At 49.8% G+C, this 16,372-nt stretch overlaps 2 protein-coding genes across 2 annotated transcripts; both read right to left on the bottom strand.

Annotated features, from left to right (window-relative positions):
* Window positions 1-7,881: 7,881 nt before the first annotated feature.
* LOC111824563 lies at window positions 7,882-9,408 on the bottom strand. The gene is given in 1 exon segment (XM_023749014.1): window positions 7,882-9,408. A coding segment is annotated over 1 exon segment (1,236 nt). The 5' UTR covers window positions 9,118-9,408.
* Window positions 9,409-10,326: 918 nt separating this feature from the next.
* Window positions 10,327-12,686, bottom strand: LOC102433354. The gene is made up of 4 exons (XM_023749013.1): window positions 12,623-12,686; window positions 11,646-12,523; window positions 10,503-10,654; window positions 10,327-10,382 (listed from the first exon to the last, which is right to left on the bottom strand). The coding sequence occupies exons 1-3, from the start codon at window positions 12,664-12,666 to the stop codon at window positions 10,575-10,577; spliced, it is 1,002 nt and encodes a 333-aa protein (XP_023604781.1). The 5' UTR covers window positions 12,667-12,686; the 3' UTR covers window positions 10,327-10,382; window positions 10,503-10,574.
* Between the last annotated feature and the right edge of the window lie 3,686 nt (window positions 12,687-16,372).

Genomic DNA, 16,372 nt, shown 5'->3' with positions numbered 1-16,372 from the left:
AAATTGCCAGTTTTTAGCACTGGGAGCTCTTTATGGCAAGAGCCTCATGTTGAACTGCCCTATGTCTGATGCCAAGATAAACCAAAAGACAGAAGAGATAGACCTAAGAATATCACAAATCTGACACCGAGACTTGTTTTTAACACACTGGAAATTTATCAATATCAATTTCATAGTGATTGTGAATATTAAATAGGAGACAGCATTTTAAGCAATGAGTTCAAAGTAAACTATAAGTGTTAGGTGGCTCAGGAAGCGGCATAGAGAACAAAGAGAACCAAACGATTAAAGAGGAGAGAGGGAGGGGAGTTTAGTGCTTCGTTCTGGGGCTAGACCCACCAGCCCAAAAGGTGGGGCCAGAAAATTCGCGCCCCCATAGAGGGAGGGGCTTCTTTTTTATACAGGTGTTTGATGAGGGGTGGGGGGCCTGAGTTGAGGAAGTCTCTGCTGCAGGGATCATCAAGGTATTCAGCTGAGGAAGTCTCTGCCACAGAGTGTGGGCAGGGTATTCAGGAAGGAGTCAGTATCTGTGTGGGGTCGTGTGGATTCCAGGGAGGGTCCGGTATCTGTGTCTGGTATGTTGATCTGTTAGAAATTCCAGGGAGGGTCCATTATCTCACCACATGTCTGCACATATCCAATCCTGAGCTCTCTCCGACCTAACAATAAGTAAGTATTATTAAGCCACAGTATTTTTCTGCATCATTTCCAGGGGCCCTGGCTAATTGAAAAGTTGCACTGAACTCTGGTGGTGAAAGTGATGATGGAACAACTTAGAAAGCCATGCATATGCCAATTATAGGGTTACTAGAGGCCCGGTGCACAAAAATTTGTGCACTCAGGGGGAGGGGGTCCCTCAGCCCAGCCTGTGCCCTCTAGCAGTCTGGGACCCCTCAGGGAATGACCACCTGCTGGCTTATGCCCGCTCCCCAGGTAATTGGGCCTAAGATGGCAATCAGACATACCTCTGGCAGCCCAGCAGCCCTCGGGGGATGTCCATTTGCCAGCGGGGAGCATGCCTAAACTGCAGTCGGACATCCTTAACGCTGCTGAGGAGGCAGGAGAGACTCCCACCACCACCACTGTATTGGCAGCCATCAGCCTGGCTTGTGGCTGAGCAGAGCTCCTCCCATGTAAGAGCGCCTTGACCATCAGAGGGCAGCTCCTGCATTGAGCATGTGCCCCCTGGTGGTCAGTGTGTGTCATAGTGACCAGTCATTCCCAGTCCTGCTGTTAGGGTCATTTTGCATATTACCCTTTTACTATATAGGATAGAGGCTTGATGCATGGGTGGGGGCCAGCTGGTTTGCCCTGAAGGGTGTCCCAGATCAGGGTGGGGGTCCCCACTGGGGTGCCTGGCCAGCTTGGATGAAGGGATAATGGCTGTTTGCAGCCTGTCACATCCCCTTCAGGGTGGCGGTCCCCATTGGTGTGCCTGGCCAGTCTGGGTGAGGGGCTGAGGGCCATTTTCAGGCTGGTGGGTGACTGAAACTCCCAACCTCTCCTTTTTTTCATTTCTTTTTTTATTCTGGGATTTATTTACCTTCTATGGCTGTCACTGGAACTGAGAGCCGGCTTTAGCTCTGAGGCTCGGCTCCAGCTCTAAGACCTCAGCTGCTGAAAGCAGGTATCTGGTTTGTTTGGCTTCTATAAGTAAAACACTGTTGCAACTCCAGCTCTGAGGCCTGGCTGGCTGAAAGCAGGTATTTGGGTTTATTTAGCTTCTATAATTGCAACATTGTTTCTTAGAGTGCAGCTCAGAGCCCAGCAGCAGCAGGCGGGGAACCTTGGCTTCCTCCTTCGGCTGCCGGCTGCCATCTTGGTTGGCAGTTAATTTGCATATCACCCTGATTAGCCCATGGTAAGTGTGTCAGAGGTATGGTTAATTACCATGTTTGTCTATTATTAGATAGGACTAGAGGCCGGGTGCACAAAAATTTGTGCACTGGCAGGGGAGTGGGGGTGGGAGGATGTCCCTCAGCCCCACTTGTGCCCTCTCACAGTCTGGGACCCCAGAGAGATAACCACCTGCTGGCTTAGGCCCACTCCTCGGGTGGCAGATGACAGGCCAGATCCCTCGGTGCCTGCCCCGCCTCCCCAGGTCACACACATGGCAGGGCCGATCCGGGGGTTGGGCCGCTGGCCCAGGTTGGGTTGCACACAGGACTCCCTGGGCAGGTCAGGCGATCGATGCGTCCCCACCCGGCCGCCCCGGGAAGGGTCGCACAAGGGATGCCTGGATGGAGGCCGGGTGGGCTGGCCGATCGCTGCTGCACCACCCGGCCGCCCCGGGTCGGGTCACACACAGACACCCGCCGTCCTGGGTCACAGATAGCAGGCCCAGATAATGGCAGGACAGGCAGGATGGTGCTGTCCTGCCCTGCCTGCAGTTTGCAAATCCCCCGCCATCTTTGTTGGCGGTTAATTTGTACATCACACTGATTAGCCAATGGGAGGCTTAGTGAAGGTACAGTCAATTACCATGTTTGTCTATTATTAGATAGGATGGGTACCCAAAGGCAGTAAATTATTTTAGTCATCCAAACCTGTAGCTCCTGTTTCAGGCTATAATCTGAACAGAAAAAATGGACCCATCACCAAGGTAGGATCTTAATTTGCAGCACTCCCCTCCCCAAGTTACTGACCCCTATTAGAAGATACCTCTGCATAAATTTTATAAGCAACTAAAACAAAGTTCATCTGCATCTAAGGTTCAAAGCTGCTTTCAGAATGCAAATCTTCAGTGTTAACTCTCTAAATAACTTACACATTAATGTGGATTTCTCATATCACTAGCCCTTTCTTAAAGGCGTATTTCAATTTTTAATGATGTAGGACCTCAGGTCCTCAAATTCAACATCATTTTGTTGTGTTATAATGTCCACAGGAACTTAACTCTTATCTTATTAATTAATCTATATGGTAAAATTGGTTTTGTTTTACATCATTTCACTTAAAAGTTGCAGAACATTACCAGCATGGTTATGTGAGCACTTTGTGTATATGAATGGATTTATAAAATTCCAATAATACAAATAAAGTCAAAGCATTATTTTTATTGAGTTATTGGTACATCTTCCTCTATCACTAGTTTGTAAGCTCTTCAAGTGCTAGAAGGAACCATTATCTTATTTTTTCATCTCCAGAACCAAACACAGTTCTTGGTATATGATAGGAGATTGATGGTCTGTTGATTGAGTGAATGAATGAAATGAGCAAATATGAAAATGAAATTACTTTCTCCAACTGAAGCTGCCTGCTGACAAGCAGGGCTGAAGACAAATTTTTAAATGCTGACTGCTGCAGGCAAGGCCAGCCTGTACAGTGAATCAGTGAAGCAGCTCTGGACAACAAGGAAGCTTCCGAAGCTGGTCCCTGGGGAGCAGAGACAGTTGTCACCTTGTGTAACCTGGCCACACTGCTTGCTGGCAACCATTTTCCTTCATGATACTGAAAAAAAACAATCTCTCGGATGTCTTAGGGCTTTCCTTGATTGTAAGACATTATTCACTTTCTGAATTTATAAAGTTTAACCATGTGTACCTGCCAAAATATAAAGGTACACATACTCACTAATAAGGCCCTGAATTACAAAAATCTACTACAATGCCCTCTTTTCTCAACTATATATTAATGAAAGGACAGAACGGGGCTGATAACCGTATTCCTAACTCCTCTTCAAGCAAAAGCCATAGAATGTATCAGTTGCTCAGTCAGCCCTTATCTCAGCCAATAGGAACGCAAGGAAACTAGCCCAAGGCCAAAAGTATGCTAGCCACCTCCTGTCTCTGTGTAACCAGACCCTAGCTGCACCCTGCCCTTGCGTCACTAGCCCCCAGCCCTCACTCAACCAACCGGAATCGACCAAATCAGTGGTCAAAGTGTGCCCCCACCCCCCAACCCCTAGCCCTATAAATTCTTTGTTCTCTTGGAACTCGGGGCTCTCTCTTGCATCCAGTAATGGAGGCAGGAGGGGGACCAAGTCCCGGGCTTGAATAAAAGACCCTTTGCTTTTGCATCGGAAAAGGCTCCCTGGTGGTGGATTATTGGGGACCCCGAACTCTGGGCATAACAATTAACATGTGGAACATTTCCTTCATTACTCTGTCAGTGTGGGCTTTATGCTATGAAAATCTCAAAACCTAAAGCTTATGCAATGAATTGGTCTTAATGTCCAATTGAGAGGGGAAGAAATGTATTATAATAGATACCAAGGAATTGTTTCCTGATCTTTCCAGTACCTGTAACACCTGAGTGGCTGTGTGAAATGGCTACAGGCTTGAACGAGGTAGATCGGCGTCTGAAAATTAATGTCTGCCGATCATCTTTTCAGCGACAGCACTGAAGAAGGTGGTGAGCAGGGTACACAAGTAAAGGTGGTCTACCTGAGTCACATCTGAGGAGAGTTCTCAGATTCAGTAGAGGTGAAGTCAGTGAGGAAAGGAATATGGGTAAGAATAGGCAGCAAGGTCAGTAAAAAGCCAAATGTTGAAGTCAATCAGAGAAGCTTATGAAGACATAATTATAACGTGAAAAGTCTGGGAAATCTAAGCCTCACTCATACATTCAGAGGAATGAAAATGGTCCATGAGAGATTGGGTGAGTGGGAAGACATCAACCAAAGAACTTGCATGCATATATGCATAGTCCATGGACAGAGACAATAGTGTGGTAAAGGCCTGGGGTGGGGGGTGGGGAAGGACTGGAAGAGATCAATAGGGGGAAAGGAGGATATATGTAATAATTTCAACAATAAAGATTTTTTTAAAAAGTCATGGCTAATAATAATAAAAATATAATGGTCCATGAAAAAAAGAAGGATGGTTGATTTGAGGCACATGCCTGGTAATTTACTATACTTCTGGGGCTCTGTGAAGGTCAAATTGGACAGCACTTAAACGGAATAATGTTTCGACAATGCATTAAAGAATGCTTAGACATTTTTCTGGGAACTGAAGGGAGTTCTGAATAGGCAGTTTGGGAGTGATGATAAAGCATCCTTTGGGTTATAACTCATGAGAAATTTGGTCAAGCACACATATCTTAAACCACATCATAGTAAATGCAAGCAAGATTCTTCCTGTGAACAATGTCTTAAATTAAGGGGCAGCATAAAATGACATGGGGCTTAAACATCATTAAATTTGGGTTTGACCTCGAGCTTCCACCGGTATTGTCAGGAACCTTAAGTAAGTCCCTTCCCCCTCCTGAGTTTAGGTTCCTTTATCTAAATAATCATCATCATCATAGTAATAAAACGGGATCCAGCGGAAGGGTGTAGCGAGGCATCCGCAGGCGTTCTGTAAGCCCTGCAAATGCGGGCCTGTTACCCTGAGTTCAGTGCTTCCTGCAGTGGAGCTGGGAGTGTGCACCTGGGCCCCTTCACTGGAGATTTCGGGGAAAGCTGCTCTGGTCTCAGGCCTTGGGCTCCGTGGGCATCCCTGGCTGAAGAGCATGAGCCTCTGTTATGCCCAGAGTTCGGGGTCCCCAATAATTCACCACCAGGGAGCCTCTTCCGATGCAAAAGCAAAGAGTCGTTTATTCAAACCCAGGTTTGGCTCCCGGTCTCTGTCCGACGCAGCGGTGAGACGAGAGAGCGTGTCCCGGGAGAACAAAGGTTATATAGGGCAAGTTATTTGGGTGGGCTTTAGGGGTGACGTGAGTTACAGAGATTGGTCATTTAGGTCAGAAGGGTTAGAGATTGAGGTGACCAACACATTCTGAAGGTTAGAGCCGTCCTCCTCTACAGCCTTATTAGGACCTGAGCTGCATTTCTGGAGCTTCATTGGTCCATTCAGGTAGTGATTGGGGGAGTTAGGACAATACCAGCATTCTTGCAGTCACTCTCAGAAAAGCGGGGGGGGGGGGGGGGCTTGGGCTGAGGGCCCAGCCTTGCAAGACAAGATAGAGGAGAGGGAGGAGAGTGTGTCTCTGCTCTGTCCTTGAAAAGGGAGGAGGGCTTGTTCCTGCTTTGTTCTTTCATTCCCCCCTTGTCTTGGAACTCACGGCTCAATCATGAGACGGACTGCATTTCTACCTCGCCCTCCGTCGCTAGAGGCCGGTATTGAGCTTGTAAGACCATTAATTGAACTACCCCTATGCGTTCCTTGACAAATTGAATTAGCTTGTTAATAATGCAGGGGCCAAAAGTTAGCAACATTAGGAGGATTACAAGGGGCCCGACAAGGGCAGAAATGAGAGTAGTTAACCATGGGGACCAGTTGAACAATGATTCATACCAGGACTGAGATTGCTCTTTTTCCAGCTTCCGCTTCTGCAATCCTTCCCTTATGAGGGCCATAGACTCTTTAACAACACCTGAGTGGTCAACATAAAAGCAACATTCCTCTCCCAAAGCTGCACATAAGCCCCCCTGCTGCAGGAATAGCAAGTCTAGTCCTCTTCTGTTTTGGAGCACTACTTCAGATAAGGAGGTGAGAGATTCCTGTAAATGGGTAATAGATTTTTCAATTCTTTCTATGTCTAAGTCAATGGCTGCTCTTAGGGCTCCATAATTCTTGTCCTGTATGACAAGTGAGGATATTCCAGTCCCTGCTCCCGCTAGTCCTAATCCCAGGAGAGCTGCCATAGTTAGAGCAGTGATGGGCTCTCTTTTACTTCGGGGATTGGCAGCGCCGAATTTGTCAAGGACTTCTTTCTCTGAATGGTATATTAACTTGGGAATTAACTGCACGAGCACGCAAAAGCCTTCCTTCTGGGAATTAAGAACCAGGGAGTGGACACAAGGAGCGAGGCCACTGGAGCAGGCCCACCATGCATTCTTAGGAGGTAAAAGATATACTGCCTCTTCAGGGATAGTCAGAGTTTCGTTGCAGAGATGTAACTGCTCAGGGGGTACATTGCCTACGCAAGTCCCTTGCCCCATCACTGCCTGGAGGGTTAGTCTTGCAACAGCTTGCTGCCACCTACAGGACCTGACAATTGTGGCTGTTGTATAGTTGCCCTTAACCGCGACACCCTCATAATATGGTGGCTCAACGTCTAGACAGAGCCAGCAAGATCTGGTCAGGTCGGGCCTGGAGGCATTTAAAACATAATAGGCTCCTATAACCATGCTTATAAGAGGGTCTACTTCAGGCAGGGGGGTATGATTCAGAGTTAGGTTTTCCATGGTAGGTGCGAGTGGGGTATTGGGCGGTGAAGCCGGGGCCCATGCTCCTCCAATTGTGGATACCCGAGGTGTGGTCAGCTGAGGTCGAGGAGCTAGTACTTTGTTGGGCCCCACTCCCACAGGGGAATGATAGTGAAGGGGGGTGTTTTGAACCCGGAGGGTGAACAACATCCCAGGGTCCGCACTACGCAAAGCCCCCCTGCAGGAATAGATTCGGAATCCCCAAGTCTTTCCGGTGTCCCACCCTGCAGCCTTTCTCCCTTCTTCGGTGAAGGAAATGTTCACGGGGTTGCAGTAGACACGGCCACTCCGGGGACAAGGTGGAGCAGCCGGCCGTCCGACAGTGATTAGGTCACCCTTCTTTGGGGCCTTCCACCAAATGTGTCCGGTTGACACACATGACCAGGAGGCACAGAAATAGTCCCCAGCACTTCCACAAGGGTCGTTTCCCCGGGACCGAGCCCGTGAGTGCCCGGGGCAGACATAAAAATAGAGGGTTCTTCTTGGTTTTGAGTCATCAGAAGCCTGGCGTATTGCAGCACCCAGGCAGTAATCACTGGTATCGCGTGGGTTGGGAAAGAGAGTTAGGAGGTCTACCCGCAGTTCAGGGAACCAGGTGTCTTTGGGATGGACCTGAGAAGTCTGATTAAGGATCACCCCTGAGCTAGTGTCTATGATCTGCCAGGTGATATTATAAGGAGTATGTGGGCTCCCAGTGGCAGGAGTGATCACAAGCAAGGTTACCAACATCAGGCAGGTCGAGTGCGCCGCAGCTTGAGCTTGAGCGGGTTGCGCTGGTCTTGGTCGATGCTCCATCGTGTGATGAAGTCTTCCTGGATTGCAGAGGGGTCGGCTGGGCGAGCGTGGGAGTGGTGGATCCAAGTCGCGATGCCGTCTATCTTGAGAGCGGTGGGTGTAGTCAGTACGACGATATAGGGGCCCTTCCAGCGTGGTTCGAGGGTCTCTCGTCTGTGCCTTCTGACGAACACCCAGTCTCCTGGCTGGTACTGATGAGGCGTTGGGGTGGGGCCAGCCTCGTAGACAGCGCGGAGGCGCGGCCAAATGTCCTCGTGCGCCCTCTGCAGTTCTCTTAGGAAAAAAGATACCTCCTGATTTTCAAACTTAACAAGAAGTTCAGCTTTTAGGTTAGGGATGATAGGAGGGGGCCTACCAAACATGATCTCGTAAGGGGTGAGACCCAGAGTGTAAGGGGAGTTCCTCACCCGGTAAAGGGCATACGGAAGGAGAGCCACCCAATCCCCGCCAGTCTCCATAGTTAATTTGGTAAGGGTCTCTTTTAGAGTTTTATTCATTCTTTCTACCTGCCCTGAACTCTGGGGTCTATAAGCACAATGTAATTTCCAATCCGCCCCTATGACCTTGGCTACTGCCTGTGTTACTTGCGAAATAAAGGCTGGTCCGTTGTCAGATCCTATCAGAGCAGGAAAACCATACCTGGGTAAGATGTTTTCCAGTAGTTTCTTGGCCACCGTCTGGGCTGTTTCATGCTTGGTTGGGTACGCCTCTACCCAGCCAGAGAAGGTGTCTATGAATACTAAAAGATATTTATAACTATACTTTCCTGGTTTGACTTCAGTGAAGTCGACCTCCCAGTGTGCTCCTGGTTTGGTGCCTCTGAGCCTGGTTCCTTGTCCACCTGATCCAGCTCTTGCGTTTGTGAGTTGGCAGGTTTTTCAGGAGGCTATAATCTGATTGATTTTGGAGTCTTGTTGGTGAATCTTGATCTTGGCATGCTGAATTAAGTCCTTTAACTTCCGGGCTCCCAAGTGGGTGGACCGATGCATGCGTTCTAACACTGTGACCCCAAGCCAGTCCGGTAGTATGAGTTTCTCATCCGAGGTATACCACCATCCCTTTATTTCCTTGGTGAGGGGAAGCTTTCTGATCTGCTGCAGCTCTTCCTGAGAGTACCTAGGCTGGTCTGGTAGAACTGGGTCCCCGGGGTCTGGTAGTTGTAAGGCCATGGCGGGGACGGGGACTGAGGTGAAGGCCGCTGCCTTGGCTGCCTGATCAGCCTTTTGGTTGCCTCTTGCTACTGGATCATCTGCCTTCTGGTGCCCTTGACAGTGGACAATGGCTAACTTCGCAGGAAGCCATAGGGCAGCAAGCAGGTCTAGAATTTCCTGTTTGTTTTTTACTGTCCGTCCCTCTGCTGTCAATAGCCCTCTTTCCTGGTAAATCGCCCCGTGGACATGAGCCGTAGCAAATGCATAACGGCTGTCTGTGTAAATGTTAAGCCGCTTCCCCGCCCCCAGTGTCAGTGCCTAAGTGAGAGCAATGAGTTCTGCTCGCTGGGCTGATGTCCCAGGGGGCAGTGCTTCTGCCCACACAGTGTCCGTGTCAGTAACCACTGCTGCACCCGCATACCTGCATCCGTCCCGCACGAAGCTGCTCCCATCCGTGAACCAGGTGGCCTCTGCGTCAGGGAGGGGCCGATCGGTCAAGTCCTTCCGAAGTCCATGTACCTGCTCTAGGATCCCTGCACAGTCATGCAGTGGGGCATCTAGGTCGGGGTCAGGCAGCAGGGTAGCAGGGTTGAGAGCCATGCTGGGATGGAACCGTACTCTAGGGGGGTTGAGCATCAGGCTTTGATAGTGGGTCATGCGAGCATTACTCATCCATCGGTCGGGAGGCTGTTTTAGGACTCCCTCAATGGCATGTGGGGTTGTTATCCAGATTTCCTGTCCCAGGGTCAATTTGTCGGCATCCTTGACTAAAAGCGCGGTTGCTGCAATGCTTCTTAGGCACGGGGGCCAGCCGGCGGCTACGGGGTCCAGTTTTTTAGACAAATACGCTACCGGGCGGCTCCAGGGCCCTAAAGCCTGGGTTAAAACCCCTTTTGCTATTCCCTTTCACTCGTCTACAAAGAGGCGAAAGGGTTTCATGATGTCCGGCAGGCCCAGAGCCGGAGCAGCCAGAAGGGCCTTCTTTATCTGATTAAAGGCAATTTCCTCTGTCTCAGTCCATTCAAAGGCCTTTCCCTCCTTGGTTGCTTCATATAGGGGTCTGGCGATCTCAGCAAAACTTGGGATCCAGAGGCGGCAATAGCCAGCCAATCCTAGGAATTCCCTTACTTCCCTCCGGGTGGTGGGAATGGGGATTTTCAGGACTGTTTCTTTTCTAGCGTCTGACAACCGCCGCTGTCCACCCTCAAGTATGTACCCCAGGTAACTCACCCTCTCTTGGCATATCTGAGCTTTCTTCGCAGAGGCCCGGTACCCTAAGGTCCCTAGGGTGGCCAACAAGTCTTTGGTCCCCTGTTCACAGTCCTTGGCAGTGTCTGCAGCAATCAAGATGTCATCTACATACTGGAGGAGGGTGAGACTGGGGTGCTCTCTCCTGTACTCACCGAGGTCCTCATGTAGCGCCTCGTCGAAGATGGTGGGCGAATTCTTGAACCCTTGGGGTAATCGTGTCCAGGCTAATTGTCCACTGTAGCCTTCCTCTGGATCGTGCCATTCAAAGGCGAACAGGGGTTGGCTTTGAGGCGCGAGCGGCAGGCTGAAAAAAGCATCCTTCAAATCCAATACAGTGTACCAGACTCTAGAGGGTGCCAAAGAGCTTAGGAGAGTGTACGGGTTGGGGACGGTTGGGTGTATATCCATAACTCTTTTATTTACTTCCCGGAGGTCCTGGACTGGTCGGTAATCATTCGTGTGGGGCTTTCTGACTGGCAGGAGGGGGGTGTTCCAGGCAGATTGGCATGGAACCAGTATCCCTAGGCTTCGTAGTCTTCGGATATGAGGCTGAATCCCTTTCCGAGCCTCCTGGGACATAGGGTACTGCTTAACTCTGATGGGACCTTCCCCTGGTTTCAACTCTACCAGGGTTGGGGCCCTGTGAGCAGCCAGTCCTACTCCTCCTGTCTCTGCCCAGGCAGTGGGGAATTCTTGTAGCCATTTGTCCATATTGTTCTCCCCTGGGGGCGCCCCCTGGTGGAGGCGATATTCATCCTCCAGTCGCAGAGTCAGAACCTGGATGGGATGGCCTTTGCCATCGGTGACCTGGGGCCCCCCTTGTCTGAAAGTTATTTGAGCTCCAATCTTGGTTAGCAAGTCCCGTCCTAAAAGGGGGTAGGGGCACTCCGGTATTACCATGAAGGAATGGGATACCCGGCCCGTTCCTAGATCTACTGTTCTTCGGGTAGTCCATGAATACTGGCTTATGCCAGTTGCCCCTTGCACCCAGGACTTTTTGCTGGCTAGCTTCCCTTGAGGTGTGCGTAGGACTGAGTGTTGTGCTCCAGTGTCGACAAGGAAGTTAACAGGGGTCCCCTCCACTCTAAGAGTTACCCTGGGCTCGGGGAGGGGGTCCGAACCCCGACCCCCCTAATCACTCAGTCCTCCCAGCTCCAAGACCTCCACCCGGTCCGTTTTGTTTCCCTTTTTACCGGCCTTCTTTGGGCAGTCCCGGACCCAGTGTCCTATTTCTTTGCAGTAGGCACACTGGTTCCGTTGCAGCTTCTTCTTCCCGCCCCGGGCGGTCCCCTTACCTTCTTCTTGGTCATCAGCAAGCTGGCGAAGGCGGCGGGTCCGGTCCTCTGGGGACTCCATGGTGGTGGCTAGCAGAATCTTGGCCAGGTTTCGGGTTTGCTTGTCACTGGCAGTCACCATGGCGCGGGCTTGCCTATCCTCAGGAGATTCTCGATTATTATACACCTTTTCAGCCACCTCCAGCAAGTCCCGAAAACTCTTTTCCCCTAATCTATCTATCCGCTGCAGTTTCTTTCTAATGTCTATGGCTGACTGGTTTATAAAACTCATGACCACAGCTGCCTTATTTTCTGGAGCTTCTGGATCCATGGGGGTATAGGTGCGATATGCCTCCATGATCCGCTCCAGAAAGGCAGCTGGAGACTCATTTCTTTCCTGCTGTATATTCCCTACCTTGGTTAAATTGGTAGGCTTCCTAGCAGCCATATGGAGACCCCTGATCAGAGTCTGGCGGTAGATTCGGAGCCTCTCCTTACCTTCTGCCGTGTTGAAGTCCCAGTTAGGCTTAGTTAAGGGGAAAGAGACATCTATCTGTGCCTGGTTGGTGGTTGGATTTCCATCTACACCGGGAACCACTTTCCGGGCTTCATTGAGGATTCTCTCTCTCTCCTCCGTTGTGAACAGGACCTGTAAAAGCTGCTGACAGTCATCCCATGTGGGCTGATGGGTGAAAAGAACAGAATCTAGCAAGTCAATAAGTCCCCCTGGCTTCTCGGAGAACTTAGGGTTCTGTGCCTTCCAGTTGTACAAATCATTTGTAGCGAAAGGCCAGTAAAGATAAGGTTGATTGCCATCCACATCTGGGGGTCCGGCGGCCCGTAAGGGCAGGGTCTTGATAGTAGAATCGGGTGCGGCAACGGACAGCTCCCTCTGAGCCCTCAGCCGGGTGAGGGGCACATCTGGGGGTCCAGCGGCCCGTAAGGGCAGGGTCTTGATAGTAGAATCGGGTGCGGCAACGGACAGCTCCCTCTGAGCCCTCAGCCGGGTGAGGGGCGGACCTCCCATCGGAATCGCGGCCATTCCCGGAACCGGAACCCCGCTCCCGGCCGGAACCGGAACTGCATTCCCGGCCACACCCGGAACCCCGCTCCCGGCCGGAACCGGAACTGCATCAGCTTCCCGCGACGGGGCAGGATCCAATCTCTCCGGCAACCTGGGGAGCCGATACGGGGGAGGAAAAATTAGCTCTTCTTCGTTACCCCCCTGCAAAACCGGGTAGAGGGGAGCCGGAGCCGATGGCAGGGTGGTCTTTTTCTCCTCCTTTTTCTTCTTCTCCGTTTCCTGCAAGGCAAGAATGGGTGCCGGCTCCGGTGGGCGTGGAGCCAGGAAGGGCTTGAGCCAGGAGGGAGGGTCCTCCACGAGATCCTGCCAAGTAACAATGTAAGGGAGCTGATCTGGATGACCCCCCTTTGGCCGAGAAACAATTTCTCTGACCCGGCGAATGGTGGGGAGGTCGAAAGTCCCCTCCATAGGCCACCCAGCATTGAGAGCTGGCCACTCGCTGGAACAGAAAGTCTGCCATCGACCCTTCCTCACCTCCACACTAAGGTTAGTAGCCCTTCCCTTAACCTCTTTAAAATGATCAACCATGATGCTCAAAGGAGTAGTTTGAGTCTGTCCCATAACGTCCGTCCAGTGAGTCCACAAAATTAGACAAAAGAACACAGACAACAGACAAACAAAGATAACTAAGAACAGCCTTCCGACCCTGCGGAAAAAAAACTGGACGATGGCCGTTCGCCAATCAGCAGGAGCGACTCGCCTTGTCCCAGAGGTTCAGAGGTTTGAGGGGAATGCACTCCCCTCGTGAGGGGTTTTCACACCCCTCCAGATGGAGGGCCAAGGCGTCCCCTGACTCCTCCTGCCTGAGAGCCGCGAGTGCGTCCACTTAGATCTTATCAGGCACAGATTACAGAAGCGAGCTCGCACAGAACAGAACAGAGGACACACAGACACTTACCGCGGTTAGCAGACCCTCTGGAGTGGGGTCCCTTGTGGGAATTGGGGATCCCGGGATGAGCCCCCAAATGTTATGCCCAGAGTTCGGGGTCCCCAATAATTCACCACCAGGGAGCCTCTTCCGATGCAAAAGCAAAGAGTCGTTTATTCAAACCCAGGTTTGGCTCCCAGTCTCTGTCCGATGCAGCGGTGAAAGGAGAGAGCGTGTCCCGGGAGAACAAAGGTTATATAGGGCAAGTTATTTGGGTGGGCTTTAGGGGTGACGTGAGTTACAGAGATTGGTCATTTAGGTCAGAAGGGTTAGAGATTGAGGTGACCAACACATTCTGAAGGTTAGAGCCGTCCTCCTCTACAGCCTTATTAGGACCTGAGCTGCATTTCTGGAGCTTCATTGGTCCATTCAGGTAGTGATTGGGGGAGTTAGGACAATACCAGCATTCTTGCAGTCACTCTCAGAAAAGCGGGGGGGCGGGGGCTTGGGCTGAGGGCCCAGCCTTGCAAGACAAGATAGAGGAGAGGGAGGAGAGTGTGTCTCTGCTCTGTCCTTGAAAAGGGAGGAGGGCTTGTTCCTGCTTTGTTCTTTCAGACATGGCATAGAAATTAGGGCATGGGCATTTTATCATTCCATTGGCAAGTGAAATATGGTTTAAGTTATGGTGTCAGAGACATAAAAGTTAAAAGCATCTGTGAGGAATTAAGGTAATTAAGTATTTAGATATTATAGACATCTAATAATACACCTTTCAAAATAACCAGCAGAAAGCGAAAGTTAAGAAAGGCTTTATCCTTATGCTAATCTTTAGAAGTCTGAACCTTGACAACCTCTCCTATTTCCTTGGTGGGGAACTGGTGAACAAGGGAGGAAGATCTGAGCAGAAACTAGGTGAGGAGTTGCCTGGTGAGGATAGAAGAGTCTTTTTAAAATTAATTAATTTTAAAAATTGAGGTGACATTCACATTGTTAGGAGAGTTTTGTCCTGTGAACCACACTGGTGGCATTGGTCCCTTTTCAAGGTCTGACTCTGATAAAAAGGCAAAATGAGAACTTGGATGATTGAGGTTTCCTTTGGTTGTTTCAAATAACAAGATTTTCTTTAATGTCCAATAAAGCCTGTTTCTATGAAATAAAATGAAGGTATAATACTCAGTGCTTCTACATATATAGATACTTGCATTCATTTATTCATTCATGTGCTAGGCACTTTTCGGGTCCTAGAGATAGAGTGAAAAAAAAGCCCAAGTTCCTATTTTTAAGGGGTTTATAGTCTAGTACAGTGATTTTTACATTTTTCATCTCATGGCACACATGAAATAATTGCTAAAATTTGGTGGCACACCAAAAAATACATTTTTTTGCTGATCTGACAAAAAAGGTATAATTTTGATTCATTCACACTGGACGACTACTGCGTTGGCTATTGTCATTTTTTTATTTGACAATCTAAGGGAGAAGAGGTCAGTGCCCCTGACTAAACAGTCACAGAGATAGAGTGGAAGAGTCTTTTAAAAAAATTCTTGTGGCACGGAAAAGCCTGGTATCCTGCTTGGGAGCCCTGAAGATGGCTGGCGCTGGAGTGTCAGGCCCATGCCCTACCATCACTGGCGGTTGGTAAGAGTAGAAGGGGAGCAATAAGGATGCCTCTGCGTCCCTGCGGAACCCCCACACACTCTGGGCCACAACGAGTAGGAGGGCTACTGAGATGGGCCTTAAAGCCTAGAGCATGGGCTCAGGTGGAGTTATTACAGGTGAGGGATTCACCTAACTCAGCAGATACTGCAGGCAGGCCTGATGGCAGCTGGATGGCTTGGCTTCCTGGCCCTATGGGGCACATTAAGATTCAATCATGAAATTCCAGCAAAGGTAGTCAGTTACCATTCTTGTTGTGTTTATGCAAACATCAGGCCAAATTGAATACAGTAGATAAATTAATCTTGATTTGGCTTTTTGATAGCCATAGAGAAATTTTAAGAAGAAAAATCCTATTTCAATAGAAGTTGTTAAAGCTAAAATGGTTTCTTTCCCTTCCACCGGACCATTTGTTATAGTTTGTCTCTGCCAGGTCACAAGCCCAGCTCCTTCTGTGCCCAGGACAGCAGGGAGCCTGAGTGGAAGGTGACCTCTAACCAGACACACCTGCTGCAGATCACCCTCAAGAAGACAGCGGACCTCCCGGGACCCTTTGTAATCCTCCTAATGCTGCTGATTTGTCAAAAAGCGCATAGGGGTAGTCCAGTTGATAGTTTTGCAAGGCCAGTACAGGCCTCTAGCGACAGAAGGTAAAATAGAAATGCAGTTCGTCTCCTCATGATTGAGCAGGAAGTTCTAAGACAAGGGGGGAATGAAAGGACAGAACAGGACTGATAACTGTGTCCCTAACCCCTCCTCCAAGAAAAAGCCACAGAATGTATCAGTTACTCAGCCTGCCCTTATCTCAGCCAATAGGAATGCAAGGGAAAACAAACTCAGGGCCAAAAGTATGCTGATCACCCCCTGTCTTTGTGTAACCAGATCCTAGCTGAACCCTGCCCTTGCGTCACTAGCCCCCGGCCCTCACTCAACCAACCGGAATTGGCCAAATCAGTGGTCCGAGTGTGCCCCCCACCCCCGACCCCAAGCCCTATAAATTCTTTGTTCTCTTGGGACTCCGGGCTCTCTCTCGCATCCAGTAATGGAGGCAGAGAGGACCAAGTTAGTCTTGAATAAAAGACTCTATGCTTTTGCAAGAAAAAAAAAAAAATTCTTGTGGCACATTGGCTGAAAATCTAG

This window comes from Myotis lucifugus, unplaced genomic scaffold (genome assembly GCF_000147115.1).
Source record: "Myotis lucifugus unplaced genomic scaffold, Myoluc2.0 scaffold_2372, whole genome shotgun sequence".
NCBI classification, from domain to species: Eukaryota; Metazoa; Chordata; class Mammalia; order Chiroptera; family Vespertilionidae; genus Myotis; species Myotis lucifugus.
The sequence above is the reverse complement of the archived record's forward strand: the minus strand, read 5'-3'. Positions and strand labels throughout refer to the sequence as shown.